General features: G+C 44.5%; 1 protein-coding gene across 5 annotated transcripts in view; it reads right to left on the bottom strand.

Moving 5' to 3' along the window:
• The window catches only part of LOC142023834 (uncharacterized), a 260,378-nt gene that overhangs the window by 69,242 nt on the left and 169,014 nt on the right, over nucleotides 1-22,122 (bottom strand). For all 5 annotated transcript variants that reach the window (XM_075015186.1, XM_075015187.1, XM_075015188.1 and 2 more), the window contains 4 exons: nucleotides 18,633-18,686; nucleotides 17,842-17,895; nucleotides 14,418-14,471; nucleotides 1,844-1,897 (listed from right to left, as the gene is read on the bottom strand). In XM_075015186.1, coding sequence (XP_074871287.1) covers nucleotides 1,844-1,897; nucleotides 14,418-14,471; nucleotides 17,842-17,895; nucleotides 18,633-18,686 — 216 coding nt within the window. The remainder of the gene's footprint in view (nucleotides 1-1,843; nucleotides 1,898-14,417; nucleotides 14,472-17,841; nucleotides 17,896-18,632; nucleotides 18,687-22,122) is intronic.

Here is a 22,122-nt window from a genome sequence, read left to right as displayed (position 1 = left end):
AACAGGGATTTCCCATCCAACTCTGTGTCACCGTGGGTGGAGGAGTGGGAGGGCCTTAGCCCCAAGTTGACATGTAGGCCAGGTGGCCCTTGGGTTCTAAAGGTGCATTATGATGTGTCCTAGGCATTCGGGAGTCACCAAACCTCAACTGCAAAACAAACTACCTGCTCAGGTGGGAGCCAGCAGGAGCAGCATTATTTCCTTTTCTAATTGCAGCTCTACCTAAGAAGGTAGCCTCTGAGGTAGGAGCAGAGAGGACATGGATGCAGGAGAAGTCTTGGGAAGGTAGAAGAATAATTGGGAGAAAAAGAGGAATGACAGAGAACTGAAACATCTGCCACTCTTCCAATGGTCATCAGCCCGATTAGTCTCTTGTCCTGCTGCATTAACCTCCTTGCCAGGCTGCCATCCATATTCCAAAAGGAAACACCCAGACTGGGAGTCACTCTACCCGCCACCCTCGCTTTCTCAGCAGCCTTGCCTCAAAAGAAGGTCCTCTGTCAATATCTGACTTGAATAGTCTCTTAACCAGACTTAATGAGGGGCAGATCTATTCCAGGAGGTCATTTGCCAGACCCCCATCACAACAGGAGACAAGGGGATTTCTCCTCCGTGAATGTGTCTACTCTAATCATACCATGCTGCTTAGAGAAATATTATAAAGGTGGTGAACACAGCACAACTTTGATGACTTTGTGGGTATGTGAGGAGTAGGAATTTGCAGTCAGACTCCTCAAGGGAGCGGTGGTGGCAAGGCCAGATCTACACACAAGTTTTCTCCTGGCACAAATATTTCAGTCAGAGGTTGCGATTTCTTTTTGTAACCAATATAGTCACATTAGCACAAGACCTAGTGTAGCCTTAGTTATATGGGTTTAACCCTGTCTTACGCTGGAATCGCTTATTTCCTGTCCCATGAGGGAATAAACTACACTGCTATATGCACCAGTATACTGCAAGAGCTGTGTCCAGGCTGGTGGTGGTGGGGTGTGCAACTGGTGTAATGTGGTACAGCTCCATGCGTAAACAAACCTTGAGCTGCCTTGCAGCCCGCTTTCACTGTAATGGAACAGCTCAGGCCATTAGAACAGGTTGAACCTCTCTAATCTGGCACCCTTGGGACCTGACCAGTGCCAGATGAGACAATTTGCCTGACCACAGGAGGTCAGTATGGTCTAGCACATTACCAACACTTCCACTGCTTCCTGGGCTCTCAGAAGACATTTGGGGTAAACTACGGCTAAACAGCAGCACAAAACTGGTGGCTGGAAACAAACTTTATGGGACCTGGGAAACTTGGCCACACCCATGATAAGTGGTCACCCAGCTAACTAAAATCACACCGGGTTGTGGATGCTGCTGAACGAGAAAGTTCCACACTGGAGAGCTTCAACCTGTAACGCTAACAAATGAATGACTCCTGCTGAGTTCAGAGAACATTCTCACTCGGGTCCTTCTCCACTAACGGAAAGGCTTGCAGGAGACTAAAGAAGATACATTTCCACCAGTCTCCCACCGAGCTCGGAACCTGACTCAGAGTAGCCAGGGGTTATGTGCTGGGGATGGCTGGAGTGAGTGTTGGCCTTTGACAGCTTTGTGGGGTATTGGTCTCAGCACTGCACAGAGGAATGCTGGCTGACCTAACTGGCACTGGCTGTACTTGGTGCTTGATGTTAATGGAGTTAGGGCTATTTGACATGGACTTCAGGCTACCCCCGGCACTGTGACAGGGCAGAGGCTGTGAGGAGGTGATGGTGGCGGAAGATACTCTGATTTTTTTCAGGACCTCATAGTATGCCTGAGAGCAGTCCGGTGAGAACAGGCACCTCTGTTTAGAACTTACCTTAACACCTCGTGACCCTGGCTCCCCCACAGGTCCATCGGGACCTCTGGCACCCTGTGGGACCAAGAGAAGGAGAGGCATTACATGGCAAAAGCGAAGAGGAGGTGTCCCCCATGTGCTGCCAATGCAGGGTTGTCCCCTAGGGGGGCAGGATCCCAGCCTCCCTTGGGCAACCTAACCTCTCCCATCTTCCTAGTGTACACTTTGCATGTTCAGGGGCTGAGTTCTTGGGCTTGCTCCACAAAAACCCCCAGACATCTACATGCCTCTTTCACTGGTCTGATCCACTGGAACTCACTTGTTGCCTTTCACCCTGGGTAGCTTCAGCAACACAGAAGAGGAGATGGGGTGAGGGGGAAGAGTCCTGACTGTGGATGGGAGTGGTGCTTGGTCTGTCCACAGCCATATTTAATTTTCCCCTTGCTCTTAACCCTTGGGATGCTGGCCCTGTACAGCCAGAGCAATATGTTTAGGAAGATGGGTAGGTATAGCCTGGTTGTAGTTCCCCAGGGGTTAAAACTTGGGCATTCCTCTTGGAGTCAAGGTTCATCTCCTGCTCCACGATGCACCCTACAGCACAGCAGGGCAGAAGGTTGACCTCAATACATAGCAAAAGCAACCCTAGCTCTAGAACTCTGGAAGTTCTTCCTTTAGGCACAGGTCTTGCTTAGATTGGGTGTATCAGCTGATTTCCAGGACTCAACAGAGCCAGTTTTTCCACCCCCACCCTGCCCCCAAGCAATGCATTTCATTTCTGGTCACATTTTGGGCAGTGCACTGAAGTTGTTTTTATTTTTGGCTAGCCAAATTCAAGCCCGGTAGGAGAGCCAGGGGAGAAAGAGAGGCCAGAGGTCAGGAATTACTTCGTTTTCAGACCTTAATGACAATTGTGATCTTGCTGGCACAGACCCTGAAATCTGAATCTATTGACATTGTAGTTTTTCCTTCTGCAGTGTCAGGAGCTCCCCCCTTCCCCTATAAAATGCCAGTTTAACTCCTTGAACACAATTCCCTGCTAATTACATCCAGGGCCATGCTGCTGCTGAAAGTGTCACCAAAGATGCACAAAGAGATGCCTAAAGGCAATGACACACATCTCAAGGCCACAGCAATGCTGCCAGGCCCATGGATCGCCCACAGAGTTGGATGTCTAGTAACTACAGGTCTAAGAACTGGGAACTGGCTGTAGCTGTGAACATGAGCGAGTGTTAGTATGTCAATGAAATGAGTTGCAGGACCTTGCACATGTGTGGCCAGGCAGCTTTTATGAAACCTGTCAGAGCCAAGTGTACACAGGAATCTTTCAGGGTGTGCATGTGTATGATAAGCAAAGCCAGGTCACAATGAAGAATTCAGCCACCTGAATCTATAGACACTCAAACATATGAGGATGTTGAATGGGGTTAGCTGAGAACCTACACAACACTATGTATGGTAACAGAGAGGGAGCCGTGCTAGTCTATATACTATCAAAACAAAAAGCAGTCAAGTAGCACTTTAAAGACTAGCAAAATAATTTATTAGGTGAGCTATCATGGGACAGACCCACTTCTTCAGACCATACCAGAACACTGAAGAAGTGGGTCTGTCCCACGAAAGGTCACCTAATAAATTATTTTGCTAGTCTTTAAAATGCTACTTGATTGCTTTTTGTTTTAACACTATGTATGTGACAGAAACTCTCCTGGATGTTTTGGTCAAGACATCAATGAGATGTGTTTCTTCACCGGTATGGCAGGTGAGCATCATTCAGGAGGATAGTAAAAGAGCATCATTCTTGAATAGTGGAAAAATCACTGGAGCAGCACTCACTCTCACCCTGGAGCATTTCTTCCCTGCCAGGCCCAACCCTAGTCCAAGAATAAGGTCTGTGACACTGACACACAGTAGGCGGGGTGGGGGGCATGGGTTTGAAGAAAAAGATAGAACAAGACTACACTAATGTATGTCATGGTCACAATTGGGCTCTGATCTTGACTGGGCCTCTAGATACAACTGCTGTACGAGTAATTAACACTGCAGCATGTTAGAATGCTATTGCAAAAGGAATTCTGACACTAGGCCAAGATGGAAATAGAGAAAATAGGAGTCAGTTTGCTTACTAGAGATGTAAACTGAGAACCAAATGTAATAACAGGGCCAATATGTTAGCAAAGCAACTACAGTGTGACATCGGGGGCGGTGGAGGAGAGAGAGACTGACTCAACTGACTCATAAAGAGAAGCAGTGTAATAGCAGAAGATGCACAGGAAACACAGCCAAATTATTACAGCAAACACTATCAACATAACATAATGCAAAAACTTCTATTGTGTTTGGCAAACAGTGCTGATGAATAGAGCAGAGCTCGAGCAACCAAGAGCGGATGGTGTGCGCCATAAGAACTAGCTCTCAAGAATACTCAATCTGCTCTTCAGGACAGTCAGTCAGTCACTGTGCCTGGAATGGGAACAGCATAGCAAGCAGAGGGTGGCATTTCATAAGTTTGGTAACTTGTTTTTATGCACATCACTATCAGACCAAAACCTGGGGTGCCTTATTTTGTTTTCATGTGTTGTCATTTTTTACTGTTATATAATCGTCATGCCTATTCACTTTCAGCACCGTTTCCAGAACAGCACTATCCCCAGATCTGAACAAGTAGGTCTGCCCCACAAAAAGCTCATCACCTAATACACTATTCTGTTAGTTTTTAAAGTGCTACATGACTACTGGTTTGTTTTTGTTAGGATGCAGACTAACATGCCTACCTCTCTGTTACTGTTCAAGCCTGGGGTTGTGTAGCTTGATGTTTTAACACAGTGTTATTATGGTTCGGTTAACCATAATCTCATTGCTCACCATTTCTGCACAATGACCCCACCTAAACCTTGCTTGCACAAGCTGTACATACCACACAGTCACACCCATTGGATATTACGTAGTTAAGAATGAGAGGTTTATTCATCAGTGTTCCCCATAGCAGAACCCAAAGCCTGACCATATTTCTCAAAGGCGAAAATGGGATGCCCTGAGCCACTTGTCTGAAGTCCTCCTGTGAGAGGCTGTGGCCTGGTTGCTGGAACCCTGCCAGGCCCCCATATACTGGAACTCTGCCTCCCACCCCGTGCAGGGCTGGCAGCTCCACTCCCCTCCTCTGCCCCCCATATGCTCCTCCACACCACAACAGCTTTTCGGATAAAGACCACCCCCAATTGGGATGTCTGGATGGGGTTCAGAAAGGAACTGCCCTGACCCAACTGGGATGTTTGGTCACCCTAATCCTAACCCACCTCCCTAGAATCAAACCCAGAACTGCATTGGGCAAGCACGTAGGCCACAGCCAAGGAGTTAATGTCAGTGGTAGACACATTTGCATCTCCTTCCGCATCCGGGGCGGCCCCTTTCAACATACCGTGTCGCTACTTCAGTGTTGCACATCAATGACTCCAGCCCTGGTGGGTGCGTAGATGTTATGTGTCGAAGTAGCACGTTTCGATATTGCTACTTCGAGGTAGCGTTCTAGGGTAGACGTAGCCAAACTGTTCCACACAGTATAAGGCCCATCTCTCCTGAGAGATAAACTGGTCTCTCAACACTCCTGTTGTAATTCCTCCCTCCCACTGCATCCTTTTGCAGTTACCTGCTGTTCTACTTGGGGGAGTAGTAACTGAAATGGATGGAGTTTCCTGTGAAAAGCCTCCTTACAGCTCAGGCAGCAAAGCCTGGACCCCCAGTGATGCAGTCTGCCAGTACTCGCTTGACCACAGTGCTGTTTGTTGTATCTTAGTTCCTTCTCAGCAGCGTTCTGTCACCAGCACCCCTGGAATCCAGCAGGACAATCTAACCTCACAGCAGCCACCTGGTTAATCCACCACTAAGCATTTCATCAGCTGCTGACCTCGAGAAGGTGAACTTGCCCCTACATTCAGGAACAGACCAGGCAAACTCTATATTTCTCAGACTAAAAGGTTTCCCTAATTCACCCGGACAGGAAAGACTCCATTTAGTCAATTAGTTAAATCTTTGAAACTCCTTTTTACCCACAGTGCCAGTTACTGACAAGTGAGGGAAACCCTGGAGGATTGCCAAGAAATGTGAATGCCAGCAGACAGCAATGAGCGGAGCCTATATTACAACACATTAGGCAGGCTACATAGTTTTCTTCTGGGAAACTTCTACTGTGAAGTTTCCTGCAGTAGCTAAACTTTTACTTAGTATACAGTACTGTCATATTACAGAAACCCCTAGATGCCTCAGCTAATAAACCCAGTAGTGTTAGATGCTGTGCAAATAATACAACTTCTTTAGAGCTTACAATTTAAACAAACAAGAGAGGAAAATAAGAAGGTAAAAGCGGAATTACTTCTGTTTTCTACATGGGGAGTACAAGGCAGAGAGAATTATAGGTCTGATACAACAAAGCACTTAAGAACACACTGAACTCGAAGCATGTGACAAAGACATACAGGAAGTATGTGGCAAAGCCAGGAATTTAAATCAGATCTCCCTTAGTTCCACTCCACCATATTACCCACAAGGCCAATCTTCATCTCTGTTTAAATCAGCAAATTGCACTTCAGCCCTTTTGTTATAGCTAGGCACAATGGTTGAAGATGTGTTGGTAGAAGGTATATGGCTATGAACTGGAATCATACGATACATTTTAGAGTCATATATTTGACTGCAGAAGCAGGTGAAACTTAGCCATTTTAACTGATCTTTGCTTTGGGATCATGGACCACACAGTGTTATCTATGACCGACTATTTAGGCACCGCCTGCAAAATGCAAGCTGCCTCAGCTTTGTTTGATTGTACAGTCTTAGTTCTACTTAGATATATTTCTTGCTTTAACAACGAGAAGTCATGTGGCACCTTACAGATGAACATATTTTGGAGCATAAGCTTTCATGGGTAAAGACTGACTTAGTCAGATGATATTTCTTGCTTTAAATCTCCTGGAGGTGCCATGCAGATCTGAGAGTAGAAAAGTCAATGGGGTTCATGCCCGATAGTGCCCAAGTCATTTGAAAAACATCATCTCACTTAGGCATTTTTGAAAATGTTTCCTATAATTCCTTTCTGCACATATAATCATTAGCCCATAGGTTTCATTGCTTTCTGTGTTTTGAGTTGGTTTGCTACTGCTAATGTTAGCAAGCACATAGCCTTAAGATACACGGCCTTCCCCGAGGCAAGGTGCAGACAATACATGCATCAGGAGAAGTTCTCAGACTGACGGACAGAGTGTCACACAAACATTGAGGAGCTCAGGGTTTCAGCCTCTTTTTCTGTGTCCTTAAATTTGTTTTGAATGTGGAAGCATTTCATAACGCACACGCCACCTAGAGTGCTGCCTGAGGTAACTTTATCTGGTAGAGTTCCAGGGGTGATGAATTGTGATCCAGTGTGTTGGGTTGAAGTAGCTCTGAGAAATCTTGAATTTTAGTTTCTCATCTCTCCAGCCCTGGTACTCTCTAAGTAGCATAGGATGGCCAGGGCTTTCTTTCCAAACAAATCAGTCAACAAGTGTTGGGAAGATGGGTCCCTGAAGAAGAAGCGTAACTACCTTCCATATTCATACTCGTGAAGATCAGCTCTGTAGGGAAAATCTCAAAAATAGCAGGTGCCTCTTCAAAATCCAAACCTCTTTTCTCTTCTTCTACATTCTTCTAATGCAGCCAAATGAAAAAAAGAGCTGAATGTCTTGAGCAAGGTGACAAGTATAAGAGAGGTAGCCATGTTAGTCTGTATCTTTGAGAACAACAGGAGGTCCTGTGGCACCTTATAGACTAACAGATATTTTGGAGCATAAGCTTTCATGGGCAAAGACCCTTTTCATTAGATGCATGAGTCAAGGTGATGGCTGTGGCATAAGAACCTGAATAGAACAGACCCTAAGCACAGTCTGTACCACTGGATGAGTCAATGATCTCTGTCATTCAAATTGGACACAGACACACCTCCCAGGACACATCTATACTAAAGTCAAATGTTTTATAAACTCCGAGTCTTCGCCTATTAATCTAGTATGAAATACTGGTCTCAGAGACCCCCAATATAAACAGTCTCTCCAATGGAACATGGAACCAGAAAATTTTCAAAGAGAAGCACACAAACTGCCAGAACAAAACAGCAGAAATGTAGCACTTAAAAAACTATCAAAATGATTTATTCTGTGATGAACTTTCATGGGACAGACTCATTTCATCAGATCAATCTCATTTTCTCAACAGACTGACTTTTATAAGTACAGGGGACTGTGGGAGTACTGTCAGACATTAACAAGGAAGAGTCCAATGCATCGAAGATGTGGGACATTCTCATTTTTGCACAGAAACTTAGGAAATTCCCCTGTCCTCTTTCAATCCTTGTGGCTACCATGTAAAAGGACCTTAAATGGTGTGACCCCTATTTCCCCTAGGAAGGCTGAACACACCATATTCCAGCACCTTTTAATGCTGTTCTTTCAGACTGCTTAAAGGTAATTGAAGAGCACAGTAAATTCTATTCATTCCTGCAAGCCCTGGAGCAAAGGAATGATTTTATGATCTTAGTTTAGACACCCCCAACTTGCAAGTTGCTAGGGGTTGATACATTCCTGTGATCGCTGAGGCTGCAGGGTTCATGTGGTTAGACAAAGTTTGGCCTAGTATCAGCAAGAGAAGGTAAGAAGTTCTGAAGCATGCAGCATATGTAAAGCTTTGCTGGTTTTAGCTGTGTATAGTGGTCAATGCACTGGGGACCTGTTGACACTGGCTAGCATAGCTAGGAGATGCAATTAAAGCTGGCAAGATTTACCTGTGGACTTTAAAAGCCTGCAGCTCTTTTGAGTTACCTTTAGGCAGTGCCCAGTAACTCTGAGTTAAAGGAGTAGCATTCCTGGATTGACAACCAGCACTGTGGCTGGGAGGACCAAGCAGGGTGAGGAGCTTGTCAGATCAATTTCAGCTGAAGGCTTATAAACCATTCTGTAAAGTCAGAGCTTCACTTGATACTAAGCTTCCTGTGCAGATTCTCAATCGATGTCTGAGCTGAGTTCATGGATACAGTAATGAAGCCATGCAAACATCTCCTGTGAGGAGCAGGTTATCAGGAGCTTGCTCTTAAATATTTTACATAGAGTCTGCTCTGATGATCTGTTAGCATGGGAATTGCCTCAGGGTTCCTGGGATGTGGCACTGGTGGCATGAAGAGCAAATTAAAATAAATAACCCTGGGAGACCCCTCTTGATTTAATGTTTGCATTGATGTTTCCAACATGGCTGACTTCACATTTTAAGCTTAAGTCCTATTTTGTAAGCACGAGTTCTTTCAGGTCACAGGACTAAGGACTCAGTTAGGAAGATGATGTTTTGAGCAACATGGATTTGGAGAAAGAGAACCTATCAACAAGCGACTCATTTGCCTCAGAAGTCTTACTGCCAAAGTTTGGCACTGAAGTGAAAGTTGCCTGCTCTTCAAAGCTTCTGAGCACTTGCAGCTTCCACTGACTTCAGCAAGGGTCACGGGTGCTCAGCACTTGGCCATGTCAAGTACTTTTATTTAGGTGCATGAGTTTGGAAACATTGGTCTAGAGCAGCGGCTCCCAAACTTTTTCTGGTCGTGGAACAGTTGGATGTCACGGTGTTCTCTGCGGAACACTTTGTCTTTTTCATATCAGCATACTAACGATGAGGAACATTACTAACAGAAAATATTTCATAATAATATTAATTAAATTATTGTATGGTAAACGCAACAAATAATAATGAAACCAGACATTAAAAAACATGTATAAAATTGGCTACTATATAGTCATTTCAAGAAAACTGTAAAATTGAGAAAATTCCATCCCCAAATTAATTTTTTTCCCTGAGAATGGGAAGAGACCGCCATTACTCAATTTCAATGGCAGAACACTTTACCACAGCTTGCGGAACACCAGTGTTCTGCTGGAACATAGTTTGGGAACCGCTGGCCCAGAGAGTTAGCTCAGATGAACTATCAGTCACATTAGCAAACTGGAAAAAAAATCCCAGCCTCAGCCATCAGATCTTCAGCTATGTTATCCACTAGCCATCCTGCCAATCATCACTTAGTACCCTGCCTGCCTTCCAGTCAAAGAAATTCAGCTATGGAGCCCTTCTAACGATTTCAAAGGAAAGGCAGTCTTGTCTTCTTTTCTGATCTGGAGCAGGTGGGTAAAGAGAAAAAAGCCGACTATCCCCATCCTCCTAAAATTTGGATTACAATTCCTCTAAATGCTGAACAGAAAGCATGTGCTCAATCCCCACTGACTTAACTTTAAGCATGTGTGTAAGCGCTATACTTTACAGAGATGGTCGTAAGCACATTTTAAAGTTCAGCATGTGTTTATATGTTTTTCTGAATTGAGCCCATAAAGCAAAGGAGAGAGAAAAAACGCATTGTAGAGGACCGTATAATGTCATTTTGATGGCTAAAAGTAAGCTGCAGGGAACAATAGTCTGTTCTCATACTCATAAGAGGAAAGTTATGATTTTTAAAGATTCTTTTTTACAATCAGTATTTTTATGTCAACAGCACAATAGCTATAACAGCTTACACACAGATCCCAAAAGTCTCCATTGTTCTTTACAATCCAAACCATATTTGCTACTTATGCTGTCTTCAAAAGTGCAATTACTTTAACGAGGTATCCAAACACGGAGCAGCACAGTCCACAAACATCTGGCAGAGAGTTGCATTAATGTTTCCATTCTGAATTGAATTACATCTCTGCTGTGAATTGTAATATGGAGCATGCTGTGAAGGACTGCGCCTGAAATCACATTCAGGGGGATCATTTTCCAGTCCTCAAAAAGTAAAAGACACTAACAGCATTAATGGAAAGAAAACTAAGCAACCATTAAGCAGTTGAGCGACAGAGGCAGGCTTGTACAAAGGAGGAAAACCTTCAAGACAAGAGAGCTGTGAGAATAAACAGCCCTTGTGGTAATGTCCCATAGAATGAAAACCTTTTAGAATCCCATTGAATTCGTTATCTATCAGCTTATTTAGGTATTGTCCATAAAAGAAATAACACCCTATGTGCAATTGAAGAACTGTTTTGAAAGGAGGGCTCAGTGATGGGTGTGAGTTTTTAAGCTAGCTGCAGAGCCTCAAATGCAGAACCCTAACAATCTGACACTTAACTGACACAGAAGGACTAATAGCAAGGGACTGTATTGGAGATCAAGACATTCACACAATTTCTTCATTTGACACTGGCTATTCCATTCTACCTCAACCAACACTCTCTGGTCTTGGGCGACTTTCAGCAGGACTCTGTCGTCATTGTTAGGCCTTGGTACTTTGATGTGGTCTGAAGCCTGGGTTTCCTCAGGCTTGAGTGGAATTCCTGAATGTAAGAACATAAAGGAGAAAACAACTGTTCTGGAGGGCTGCTGGGTTTGACATCTGGAGAGGAAATGTGACCCAATGATGCCAAGTGAAATTTTTATAACATATGGTATGTCATTCCAGGAAGGGTGAGAGTTAGTGGTTCTGTATTTGCCTGCCTGTTGTATCTCAACAGAGAGAGCGATATCCTCTTGCCTTCTCTTTATCTAGCTCCAGCTTGGTGGTCTCTAGCACTACTGTGCTTAGCTTCACCTTAAGAAAAGGGCTGTCCCCACTCTAATAGGGCAATGGTTTACTGTCTTTGGTCTTTCTGCCAAGACAATTATTTCACATGCTAATGCAGTTGCTCGGGCCTGAAGACATGGCCTCATCCACTCCATAGCTTATCCCAGAGCAAGTCCAGACCTTTTAAAAGCTGAATCTGTTTTAGAATCCATCTCTTCCTCCAGGGCAGGAAAAACCTCCCACTGGGCATTTTAAATAGTAAATAAACGATTAACCACTGTCGTTCATTGTAACGAGACACTTGAAGAATTCCACAGTGACAATTTCCACCCCACCATCAATCTCAGCCTGGACCATTCCACACAAGAAATCCATTTCTGGATACTGTGGTACAAATCAATGATGGTTACATTACTACTAGTCTACACTGGAAACCGACTGACCTTTAGTCTTAACTACATGCCTCCCGCTTCTGTCCAAGATACATCACATGATCCATTGTTTACAGCCAAGCCCTAAATTACAACTGACTCTGCTCCAATCCCACCAACAGAGACAAAAACCTACGAGATCTTTATCAAACATTCTTAAAACTTAATTATCCACCTGAGGAAGTAAAGAAACAGACCAACAGAGCCAGATGAACACCCAGAAGTCCTCTACTTCATGATAAGCCCAGTAAGGAAACAACAGAACACCACTTGTCATCACCTATAGCCCCCATCTTAAACTTCTCTAGGGCATCACTGACAACCTACAACCTATATTGGAACAGGATCCCCCACTCTCACAGGCCTTGGATGACAAGCTAGACCTCTCTTACAAACAGCTGTCCAGCCTCAATAAAATACTCACTAACAGACACACACTATACCACATAAACACTAACCCAGCACAGAAGCTAAAAGCTAATGGATTGCTCTCCCAGTGGCCTGATTCACCTAGTCTAGCTAGAAGGTAAGAACCATAAGCCGATCCATGTGAGTATGAGTCTTATGCAAACAAGGAGCCAAGTATCACAGCTGCCTACTGAAAGCACTGACTTGGCTCCATGGAATGGGGTTGGTGTTCCAGAATCGGAAGCTGCCCTTTTCTGCCTTTGAATGGATGAGGGCACTGAAGATTTATACCCAGAAACACCTTCTGAGGTTCCCCAAGGAATATCTGTAGAGCCTGAAAAGGGAGCAGGTTGGGGCTCATTCACACATCATTATTCATTCAGATCTACTTGAGGCAATTCCCAGATTCATTCAAATCCTTTCTTGAAATCTATGTCTTCAGTTCCTCATTAGTCATGCTCATGGACATGCTGACCCATTTGTTAATTCATACCATGTAACACAGAGACTCCTCAGCTTCCAAGAGTACTCTTCAGAAAGGAGGACTGTAGGAATTACAACACTAGGGCTTCCTTGGATGTAGGGGCGGGGGGAAAAGAAAGTGGATTTTCTCAGCCAAAGACAAATCATTAATGAAGGCTCCTAACTTTACTTTTAAAACTTAAAACAATTCCAGGTGACATAACCCCGTGGTTATAAAACTGTCTAATCACGCGACCACATTTCATTCTATCCCATCCAGAGCAGATCAGCTATGATATAGTGAAATGTACACAAGTGTGTGCTGTCCTATGTTCTCCAAGTAGGAGTAACTATAGAGAACACCACAGGAGAGTGGTCTGTGAATTTAGGATTATAGAATCATAGAATCTTAGGGCTGCAAGGGACCTCAGGAGGTCATTAAGTACGGCCCCCTGCCTAGAGCAGGATCAACCCCATCTAACTCATTCAGCCAGGTATTTCGTCAAGCCAGGACTTAAAAACCTCCGGGTTTGGAGAGTCCATCAGTTTCTAGACATAGACTCAGAAATATATGAAAACAAACTGTTTTTGATTCTGGGAAGGAAGGCCTTTCAGGACTTGGGGTCCACAAAAATAAATATGTCCAATCATGTCCCATGAATGCTTGGGACCCATCAGCTGGACAAGGAAAATCAATCTGAACCAGACTTACCTATCATTTCTCATGAGTAGAAAAAGCAAGTCTGATTTCATAACTGGCATATGGTGCTTGCAGAAATATTTGTGCTACATAATATATTCTTTGGCTATATCAAGTGATGCTATTTAATGACAGAAACCCATCCCAACTCCTGGGTGACAGCTATCCAAAGGAAGAATAGGAGTTCATATTTTCCTCAAATCATATTTGGGACCCTGTTGTGCCAGCACATGGGAAGTCATAATTCAAGTCCCCAAAAGCTTACAGTCTTATTAGAGCATGACTCCAGGTGTATCTCCCTAACCATCACTGCAGAACCTACCTAACACATACAAATCAAATGAGAAATGGACGACATCTAGAATGAGCAAGATGCACTTGTCTTATTGATACTCTGCCTGAGTCTCTATTATTCAGCCTTGCCAGTGCTTTGGATGTTAATAATATTTTGTGGCAACTCATTTCATAGCTGGAGTTAAGTGCCTGCAGACACAACAGCATGTTGGACAATCTTTAACGCTGCCTTTCAGTCAAATCACTACACGCTACCTCTCTCATCTCTCCTCCACTCCATGAAAATGAAGACCAGTGTCTCTGGTCTTTTAGCTACAGCCTTTATCCTTTGCTGAATTCCTGCATCACTGGACTGTACCCACCATCTTCACCAGCTCTGCCCATCATCCCTACATGGCATCGCAGCTAGCAGAAAAACATGGTAAGCATATTTTAGGTTCTTGGCTTTCTCGGAAACACCATGCCAAGACACTAACCTCTGCACTAGCAGAGCCCTTTACATGTTTTCCCTGAATTCACCTTTTCTTTAAGAAGTTGATCTCACTGACGTGATAGCAGATTTTCTTCTCTATACTCAGTAGAGCAACATCTCACCATTGTGCATCCTCAGCCTTTAGTTATTTTCATTGCAAAGAATGAACCACCCAATTTCTCTTTCCAAGGTCACAATGGAGCATTGTAAGAATTGTTACTATGTTAGAAAATGCTTACCCGACGGCCCTTTGCTCCCCTCACACCTGGAGACCCCCGGACTCCTGCAGGACCCTACAATAAGACAAAAATGTTAGAAGAAACAAACTAGAGATTAATTAAAACACCCAGGAACCAAACAGGCAAAGAGAAGCTGCTGAGTGAGAAGATGACTGAGAGATAGGAGCACATGTGTCAGCCTGCACATTTTATGGGCTCCCTCTTCTGATCACAGCCACACTTTAAAATGATACCGGCCTTTGTAAAATCCTACCCCAGAAGCCCTTGCTCATCCCAAGCAACGTAGGAAAAAGAGAAACATTAAGAATCCCTGGCAGGGCATATACTTTAGTGGAATAATGAGCTTCCACCCAAAGTTGCAAGAAGCTAAATCTGTTCAGGGAAATGGGGACATTTAACTAACCAGTCATTGTAAGCCTGTGTGTTAAAGCCTGAGAAGAACCCAAAGTGGGGGAAGGTGGGAATTTACAAGCGTGGATGGGTTGCAATTGGGATGAGTTTCCTATCTGTTAATTACACCTCTGCTACTGACTCCTGGTAGGGTTCACCAGTTCTGTAGCCGCCATTAGAGATTTTCGCTGCTATGAAAAAACAGTGAAAATAATTAACTAGTAAAAGCCAAGGGTTTAATTTAAAAAGTAAATACTAAAAGATGGTTTGGAAGTAGTGCCATAGAAGTCAAAGAGGGAACTTGGAAAGTAAAGTACGACTCAGCATAAAGATTATCATAGAATCACAGAACACTAGAACTGGAAGGGACCTCGAGATGTCATCAAGTCCCATCCCACAGGACTAAGCACCATCTAGACCATCCCCGTTAGGTGTCTGTCTAACCTGCTCTTCAATATCTCCAGCGAAGGAGATTCCACAACCTCCCTATGTAATTTATTCCAGTGTTTAACCACTGTGACAGCAAGTTTTTCTTAATGTCCAACCTAAACCCCCCTTGCTACAGTTTAAGCCCACTGCTCCTTGTCCTATCCTCAGAGGCCAAGGAGAACAATTTTTCTCTGTCCTCCTTGTAGCCCTCTTTTCGGTACTTGAAAACTGCTATCATGTCCCTTCTAAGTCTTCTCTTTTCTAAACTAAACAAGCCCAGTTCTTTCTGTCTTTCCCCACATGCACACATCCCTCCCATGCCGCCAGCCTGGTGATGCTCCAGAGAGCACCAGGAAGTACACCTAGCTAAGGCACTGGTCTGGCACTAGTCTGGCGTATGGTTTGCTGGTTAAAGGGGCAGCCAGTGCTCCACCCACACTGCAGACACTGCTGTCATGACAAGTTCAGCTGTTCCTGAGAAGCAGAGGGGCTGAGAGCCACCAGGAGCAAGTGGGGAGGGAGGCCTGGGCTCCATGGCGCAGAATGGGTGAGATTTAGGGTAGAAGGGGCGAGACTTAGGGTAGAAGGGGCAGGGCCAAGGGCAATCAGTCCATAGTGCCAATCTGACTGTGGCACTGTCCGCTCCTCAGATCTGCATGGGGTGGCCGAGCCCGTTGCTGCAGCACTTCAAAGGGGCCTGGAGCTCCAGTGGCTGCCACTGCTATCTTGGCCACATTGGAGCTCTGGGCCCCTTTGAAACGCCGGGTCCCAGGGCAATTGTTCTCTTTGCGGCCTCACTGGTGGGCCTGCTCAGACGACCAGTGAGCAGCACGGTGCCGTGGGCTATCTTGAGACAGCGTGTCCTCTCAGTGCAGGATTGCTGTTGAGTTGGCTGGACGGTCGAACCTGCTGATAACCTGGCGCAGAGCTTTAGTTTCAGTCCCTGGGACACACATCTACAGCGTGCTCCCACATTGTGCTACTACAGAGAGTCTTACATGGCAGTGGCCCAGGCACCAGCTGCCTGCAGCTGGCAGGGAGAGGGACTAGCACGATCTGTGAACTCGCTCTGAGGGGTAGAGCTGTCGGAAGCCTCCGGAAGATAAGCCCTTGGCACTGACTGGACATTTCACCACAGAAATGTGACTCCCAGCACAAAGCAATGAACCAGCCAGTGAAAATACACATACCTAGTGGGGAAACTTTTCTGATGCTCCCCTGCTTCCCAGTGCCTTCAATTCAGCTACAGCCGATCTCCCATCATCAGCAGCTCTGCCTTTGGCCCAGCCTGGGCACTGTCCAACCGCATGACACTCACCCTTGTGCCAATACCTTGCTTCTCTCTCAGCTGCTGGGTTACCTTAGTCACTCTTCCAGATTAGGAGCACAACTGGGGCCAGCAGCTCTGTGTATTGCATATGTCCATATTCCAGTAAGAGGCTCGAAGGCAGCAGCAGGAGAGCTCCTGCCTTGCCTGGAACCCATGGCAGATGGAGCACAAAGGGGTCTGTTGAATAACGCCTTTAACTACTGAGCACAGGTCCCTTTTAAATGTTCAGAGATTGGATCCAGGGTTTCAGCCCCTCTCATTAGACAGCAACGAGGTGGAAAATTCAGTGCCCCCAAGGGATCCAGAGCCTCACTCGCCTTCCAAGGACGTTCACATCCTCCTACAAACCCAAGTAGTAGCACGCTAGTGGTGGAGACTCTGCAGCAGTTTCTCATGGCTGCTACATGAACACTTATTACTGACGATCAACTTCATGCAATGATTGCAGCTGCTAAACATACTCAGCTCTGCTGCCTTATTGGGTGAGCTGGTTTTCAGATACCTGTGAGCCTCGGAGACATGCTAAACAAAAGCCAGATGATTTCACCATGGTAAGAAAACAAGCAACTCTCGGGCACTTTGCCAAGCCTCCCATTTTTCCTGACCACAATCCCCATTAAGAGTTGAAGGCAGATGTTTGCCGGCAAGAGTCCAAATAAGCCATTTGGCACAATCTCACTCAGCAGGATGCTTCTGGGAGGTTCAGAGAACTGCCTTTTGCATGTTTGCTGAATCAGAACCCAACCAAGCAAGGTGGAGGGCCTCCTGCAGCGTGCTGCATGCTCTCAGCCCACACCAGGAGATGCTCAGCACCACCTCTAATTTTTTCCATCCAAGTGCGAAATAAATTTTATGTGCACTGAGGCATGTGCATTACCAGTAGAAACACATGCTGCTCACTGTGGGCCCTCTGCCAATCAACGGGGAGGCATTAAGCACTCAGTTTACAGGGACCACTGTTCAGCACCAGGTTCTGTTTGCATGTGTAAAGGTCCTGCTCCTGAAAGCTGCTCTGTGGTGATGTGGGATTTTCACACAAGCTCAGAGCTCCTTGCCACCTCATAAGCACTTGTCCCTCTTGGCATTGCTTTCCATGCCACCTCCTTTGTATTGCCTAGGTACCATCTCTTCACAAGGGGGGGTCTCATTCACAAATTATGATTCAAACACCATTCCAGCTGGAAGACTGCTGCCTTGGGTATGACCCATGGCACCAAGTATGCAAGATGCTGAGTCTCTTTCCCAGTAGTTACAAGATGATGAAACTTTACTTACTGGTGGTCCAGGATCTCCTGAGAAACCAACTCCTCCAGGTGACCCAGGATGCCCCTAAAAGATAAAGGAAGATGAGACACATGACATGGATTCTCCGGGAATCTTCACCTACCTCCTTTTTTCAGTGGGAGAGCAGGGAGTGATAGAAGCAAAAACTGCAGCAGCTGTTGATTCCTAGCTTGGGCCAATTCTGCAGGGGTAAAAGAGCTCTAGGCCAGGTTTTTGAAGGGCTCAGCACCTACAGTTGGAACTGGATTTTTCAAAGAGCTCAGACTACTGGGGACTGAGAAGGTCTGAACTTCTAACCCTTAAAGTTTTGGCCTAGGGCACAAAGACAGCTAATGTCAGAGGTAAGACAAGAATGCTGGAGTTTTTGGCCCTGAGAGCACTAGACTAGGCCTTTCCAGCAATCAGGACTCTGCAAACAAGTAGCTCTTCAGATACTGCAGTGAACTAATAATTAACACTTATCTTTGCTTCGTGGAACAGACACCATGTTTGTTGACCTGCAGCATAGGCTGAAAAGCACCACTGTTCTCTCATGCTTGCAAAGAGGGAATGGACCCAGGAGTAAACAGAGTGACTGATGTGAAAAATCCTGCTAGGGTGAACGTGTGGGAGTGCTTATAGCTTCGTATCAATCAGCCCAATGCCTACTCCACCTCCACACAGGCAATCAGTGTTTAGCCAACAGACTGCCAAGAGCTGTGATTTCCAATGGAATGTGACAGTGAGTTTGGTGGAGACCAGTAGCCAGAGTGTGAGCAAGAGAATGCAGACTTACTCCTTACCATCGACCCCTTGACTCCTGGTGGGCCCGGACCCCCGATTGTACCTCGGTCACCCTAGGAAAGACAATGGTGCACAAAGCACAGTCATTTTGTTAATGAGCATTATAAGCTAATGAGCAGGGGGAGAGAGAGCTCAATACTGCAGCTGAAAAGCAGGAAGTAATCAAAAGTGGTCTCATCTGCTTCTATTGCTGTGAAATTATGAGACATCGCAATAGCCTGTTAATAGTGCTGAGCTTGACAGCTGCTTCCTTCTGACATAGCAGCAGCGAATGGACTAAACAGTGGCCTCTGGTTTGTCATTTGATATGGCTGTTTTGTGCTAAAAGGCCATCAGGTTACAGCTGCTGATTTCTCACAAAAATGTACTGTAAGAAATTTGCCATCAAATTTCACCTGTGTCTGTAGCATCTCAAAGCACTGTACAGCTGTTTCATCAATTCTCAATACCCCTGCCCCCCCAAGAGGTGGGTTTCATTATCTCCATCGGAAAGACAGGGAAGATGAAGTAAAGAAAATGAAAATCACTTAGTCAAGGTCACATACTAGTCCATGGGACCAGAAACAAGGAGGATAGCTCCAAACTTCCCAGTCTGAATGGCTATCCCTTCGGGAGTCTGACCCTCACTATATGTTACTGTGTTTGGACCAGTGTGGACCTGCAAGATGTGTTACTTCAGTGGGGATTCTGAATAGGAGGTCACTATTAAGGATGAGAACATGTTTGGAAATTAAGTCCAAGATTTTGAAAAGTAGCATTTTGGGGCAGGGCCCATCTTTTTGTTTGTTGTACAGCGCCTAATACCAGGGTTCTGGTCCATGACTGGGGCTCCTATGAACCACCACAGCACAAAATAATAATTTTGGGTGCCTAAGACTTGTGGCGCTTAAAAGGTTTTACTGCCAGCAGGGGGCTGAAAGTCTGCCCTTTAAAATCAATGTTTAAAAAGGCGTATCAAGATGGCACCAAATATTGAAGCATCCAAAAATCACCAGTCACTTATGAAATTCTTGGCCACAGGGTCATGTTTCTACTAAGGTTATCCAGTAATTTTTTTTTTTTTAAAATGTGATGAATCATGGGTGTTAAACCATAAAAGAATATAATTGATTTTAATATTTTGGAGGTTTTTCTACATTTTCAAATATACTGATTTTAATTATAAAGCAGAATGCAAGTGTACAGTGCTCACTTTATATTTATTTTGATTTCAAATTCTTATACTTTAAAAAAACAAAAGAAATAGCATTTTTCAATTCTCCCAATACAAGCACTGTAGTTCAATCTGTATCACGGAAGTTGAATTTACAAAATGTAGAATTATGTACAAAAATTACTGTGTTCAAAAACAAAACAAGTAAAACTGTAGACCCTAAAAGGCCACTCAGTCCTACTTTTTGTTCAGCCAATTGCTCAGTTTGGTAACAATTTGAAGGAGATAATTCTGCCAGCTTCTTGTTTACAGTATCACGCAAAGCCATGACTCACTGAGATGCACTTGTTCCTTCGTGCTTTACGTTCCAAAGAACATGCATCCATTATGATGACAATAATGATTGAAAGCAGAGTGGACTGATGCATGCTCATTATTTGAGTCAGATGCCACAAGTAGAAGGTTGATTTTCTTTTTTTGGTGGTTCAGGTTCTAAAACTTCTGCACCTGAATGTTGCTTTTTTAAGTCTTCTGAAAGTATGTTCCATACCTTGTCCGTCTCAGAATCTGAATGGCACTTCAGATTCTTAAACCTTAGGTCGAGTGCTTTTGCTATCTGTAGAAATCTCACATTGGTAACTTCTTTGCATTTTGTCAAATCTGATGTGAAAGCATTCTTAAAATGAACATGCACTGAGTCATCATCTGAAATGACTATAATATGAAATAGATGGCAGAATGTGGGCAAAACAGAGCAGGAGACATGCAATTCTCCACCAAGGAGTTCAGTCACAAATTTAATTAGGTCATTTTGCCAACGCATGAAGGGCCATATGAATGTTTAGCATATCTAGCAGTACAGACACTGTAATGCTGGTTACACAAGTGCCATGCAAACACCTATTTTCATTTTTGGATAATATTGTAAACAAGAAGCAGGCAGTATTACCTCCTGTAAATTTAAACAAACTTGTTTTTCTTAGCAATTGGCTGAACAAGCAGTAGGACTGAGTGGATTTATAAGTTTTACTTAGCTTTGTTTTTGAATGCAGTTATGTGACAAAAAAGCTACATTTGTAAGTTATGCTTTCACGGTAAAGAGATAGCACTTATGTGTATAGTCCCACACAAATACAAATTTCCACTGCAGATGCAGATCTCTGCAGAGAGAAATCAGTATCTGCTGATCCACAGTGAACCCATGAACTGTAGCTGCTGAATGACAGAAGAATGTAGTGAAGCTGCTCACAGGTCCCAGTGTGCCATGCTGCCAGCTCCTCCTGTCTGTGTTGCGGTACCATTCCAAGTCCTGCTGTTGTACAGAGGGGCTGTATTTCCCCAGAGAGGAGATGCGGCTGGAAGTGGGGCAGGGACCACAGAGCCACACTGCTGGGAGGAGCTGCCACCAAAGTTCGCTGGCTCTTGGGAATGGTGGCACCACATTATTCTTCTCATTTGGTTGCTGAGGTTCTTGGGAGTGGAGCCCTGCAGATTGGTGGACACCAATTTCTATGCACCGATATTCACATCTGTGACTAGAAATTTGTATCTGCTCAGACCTCTGTTTGTATGAATTGAACTGAAAAATACTATTTCGTTTAATTATCATTATAGTGTAAATATTTGTAATAAAATGCCAATAAAAGGAGCTCTGTATACTTCATTTTGGCTGGGTCTACACTTGCCCCCAGCTTTGAAGGGGGCGTGTTAATCAGGGCCACAGGAGATTACTAATGAAATGCTGCGGTGAATACGCAGCACTTCATTATGATAATTCTCCCCTGTGGCTACTTGGAAGCGTGAAACTTCAAAGTGCCGGCATGCGTGCAGCTGTGGGCACTTAGAAGCGCCTGCATACCTTCTAAGTCCCTTTACTCAAAATTTTGAGGAGCAAAGGGACTTGGAAGTAGTGCGGGCCCTTCCAAGTGCCCACGGTGACACGCATGCTGGCACTTTGAAGTTTGACACTTTGAAGTTGCTGTGGGGGAGAATTAGTGTAATGAAGTGCTGTGTATTCACCACAGCACTTCATTAGTAAGCTCCCTTGGCCCTGATTAACATGTTCCCTTCGAAGTTGGGGGCAAGTGTAGACAAGTCCATTGTGTTGTAATAGCAATATATTTGCAAATATGGACAATCATCCAAAATATTTAATACATTTCATTTACTATTCTCTTGTTTAATGATGTGACTAATCATGATTTTTTGAAAAATCAGAATAAATTTTTTTAGTTCATCACGTGTTACCGCATAGAGATGTCTCTGTTCAATATATCCTCGGCTCTTTCATATCATGGTGTTGCTTTCTGGAGATTCAGAAAGCCAGGAGTTCTCAC

This window comes from Carettochelys insculpta, chromosome 21, assembly GCF_033958435.1.
Source record: "Carettochelys insculpta isolate YL-2023 chromosome 21, ASM3395843v1, whole genome shotgun sequence".
In the NCBI taxonomy this organism is placed as follows: Eukaryota; Metazoa; Chordata; order Testudines; family Carettochelyidae; genus Carettochelys; species Carettochelys insculpta.
Note: the sequence above shows the minus strand (reverse complement) of the source record. Positions and strands in the feature narration are given on the sequence as shown.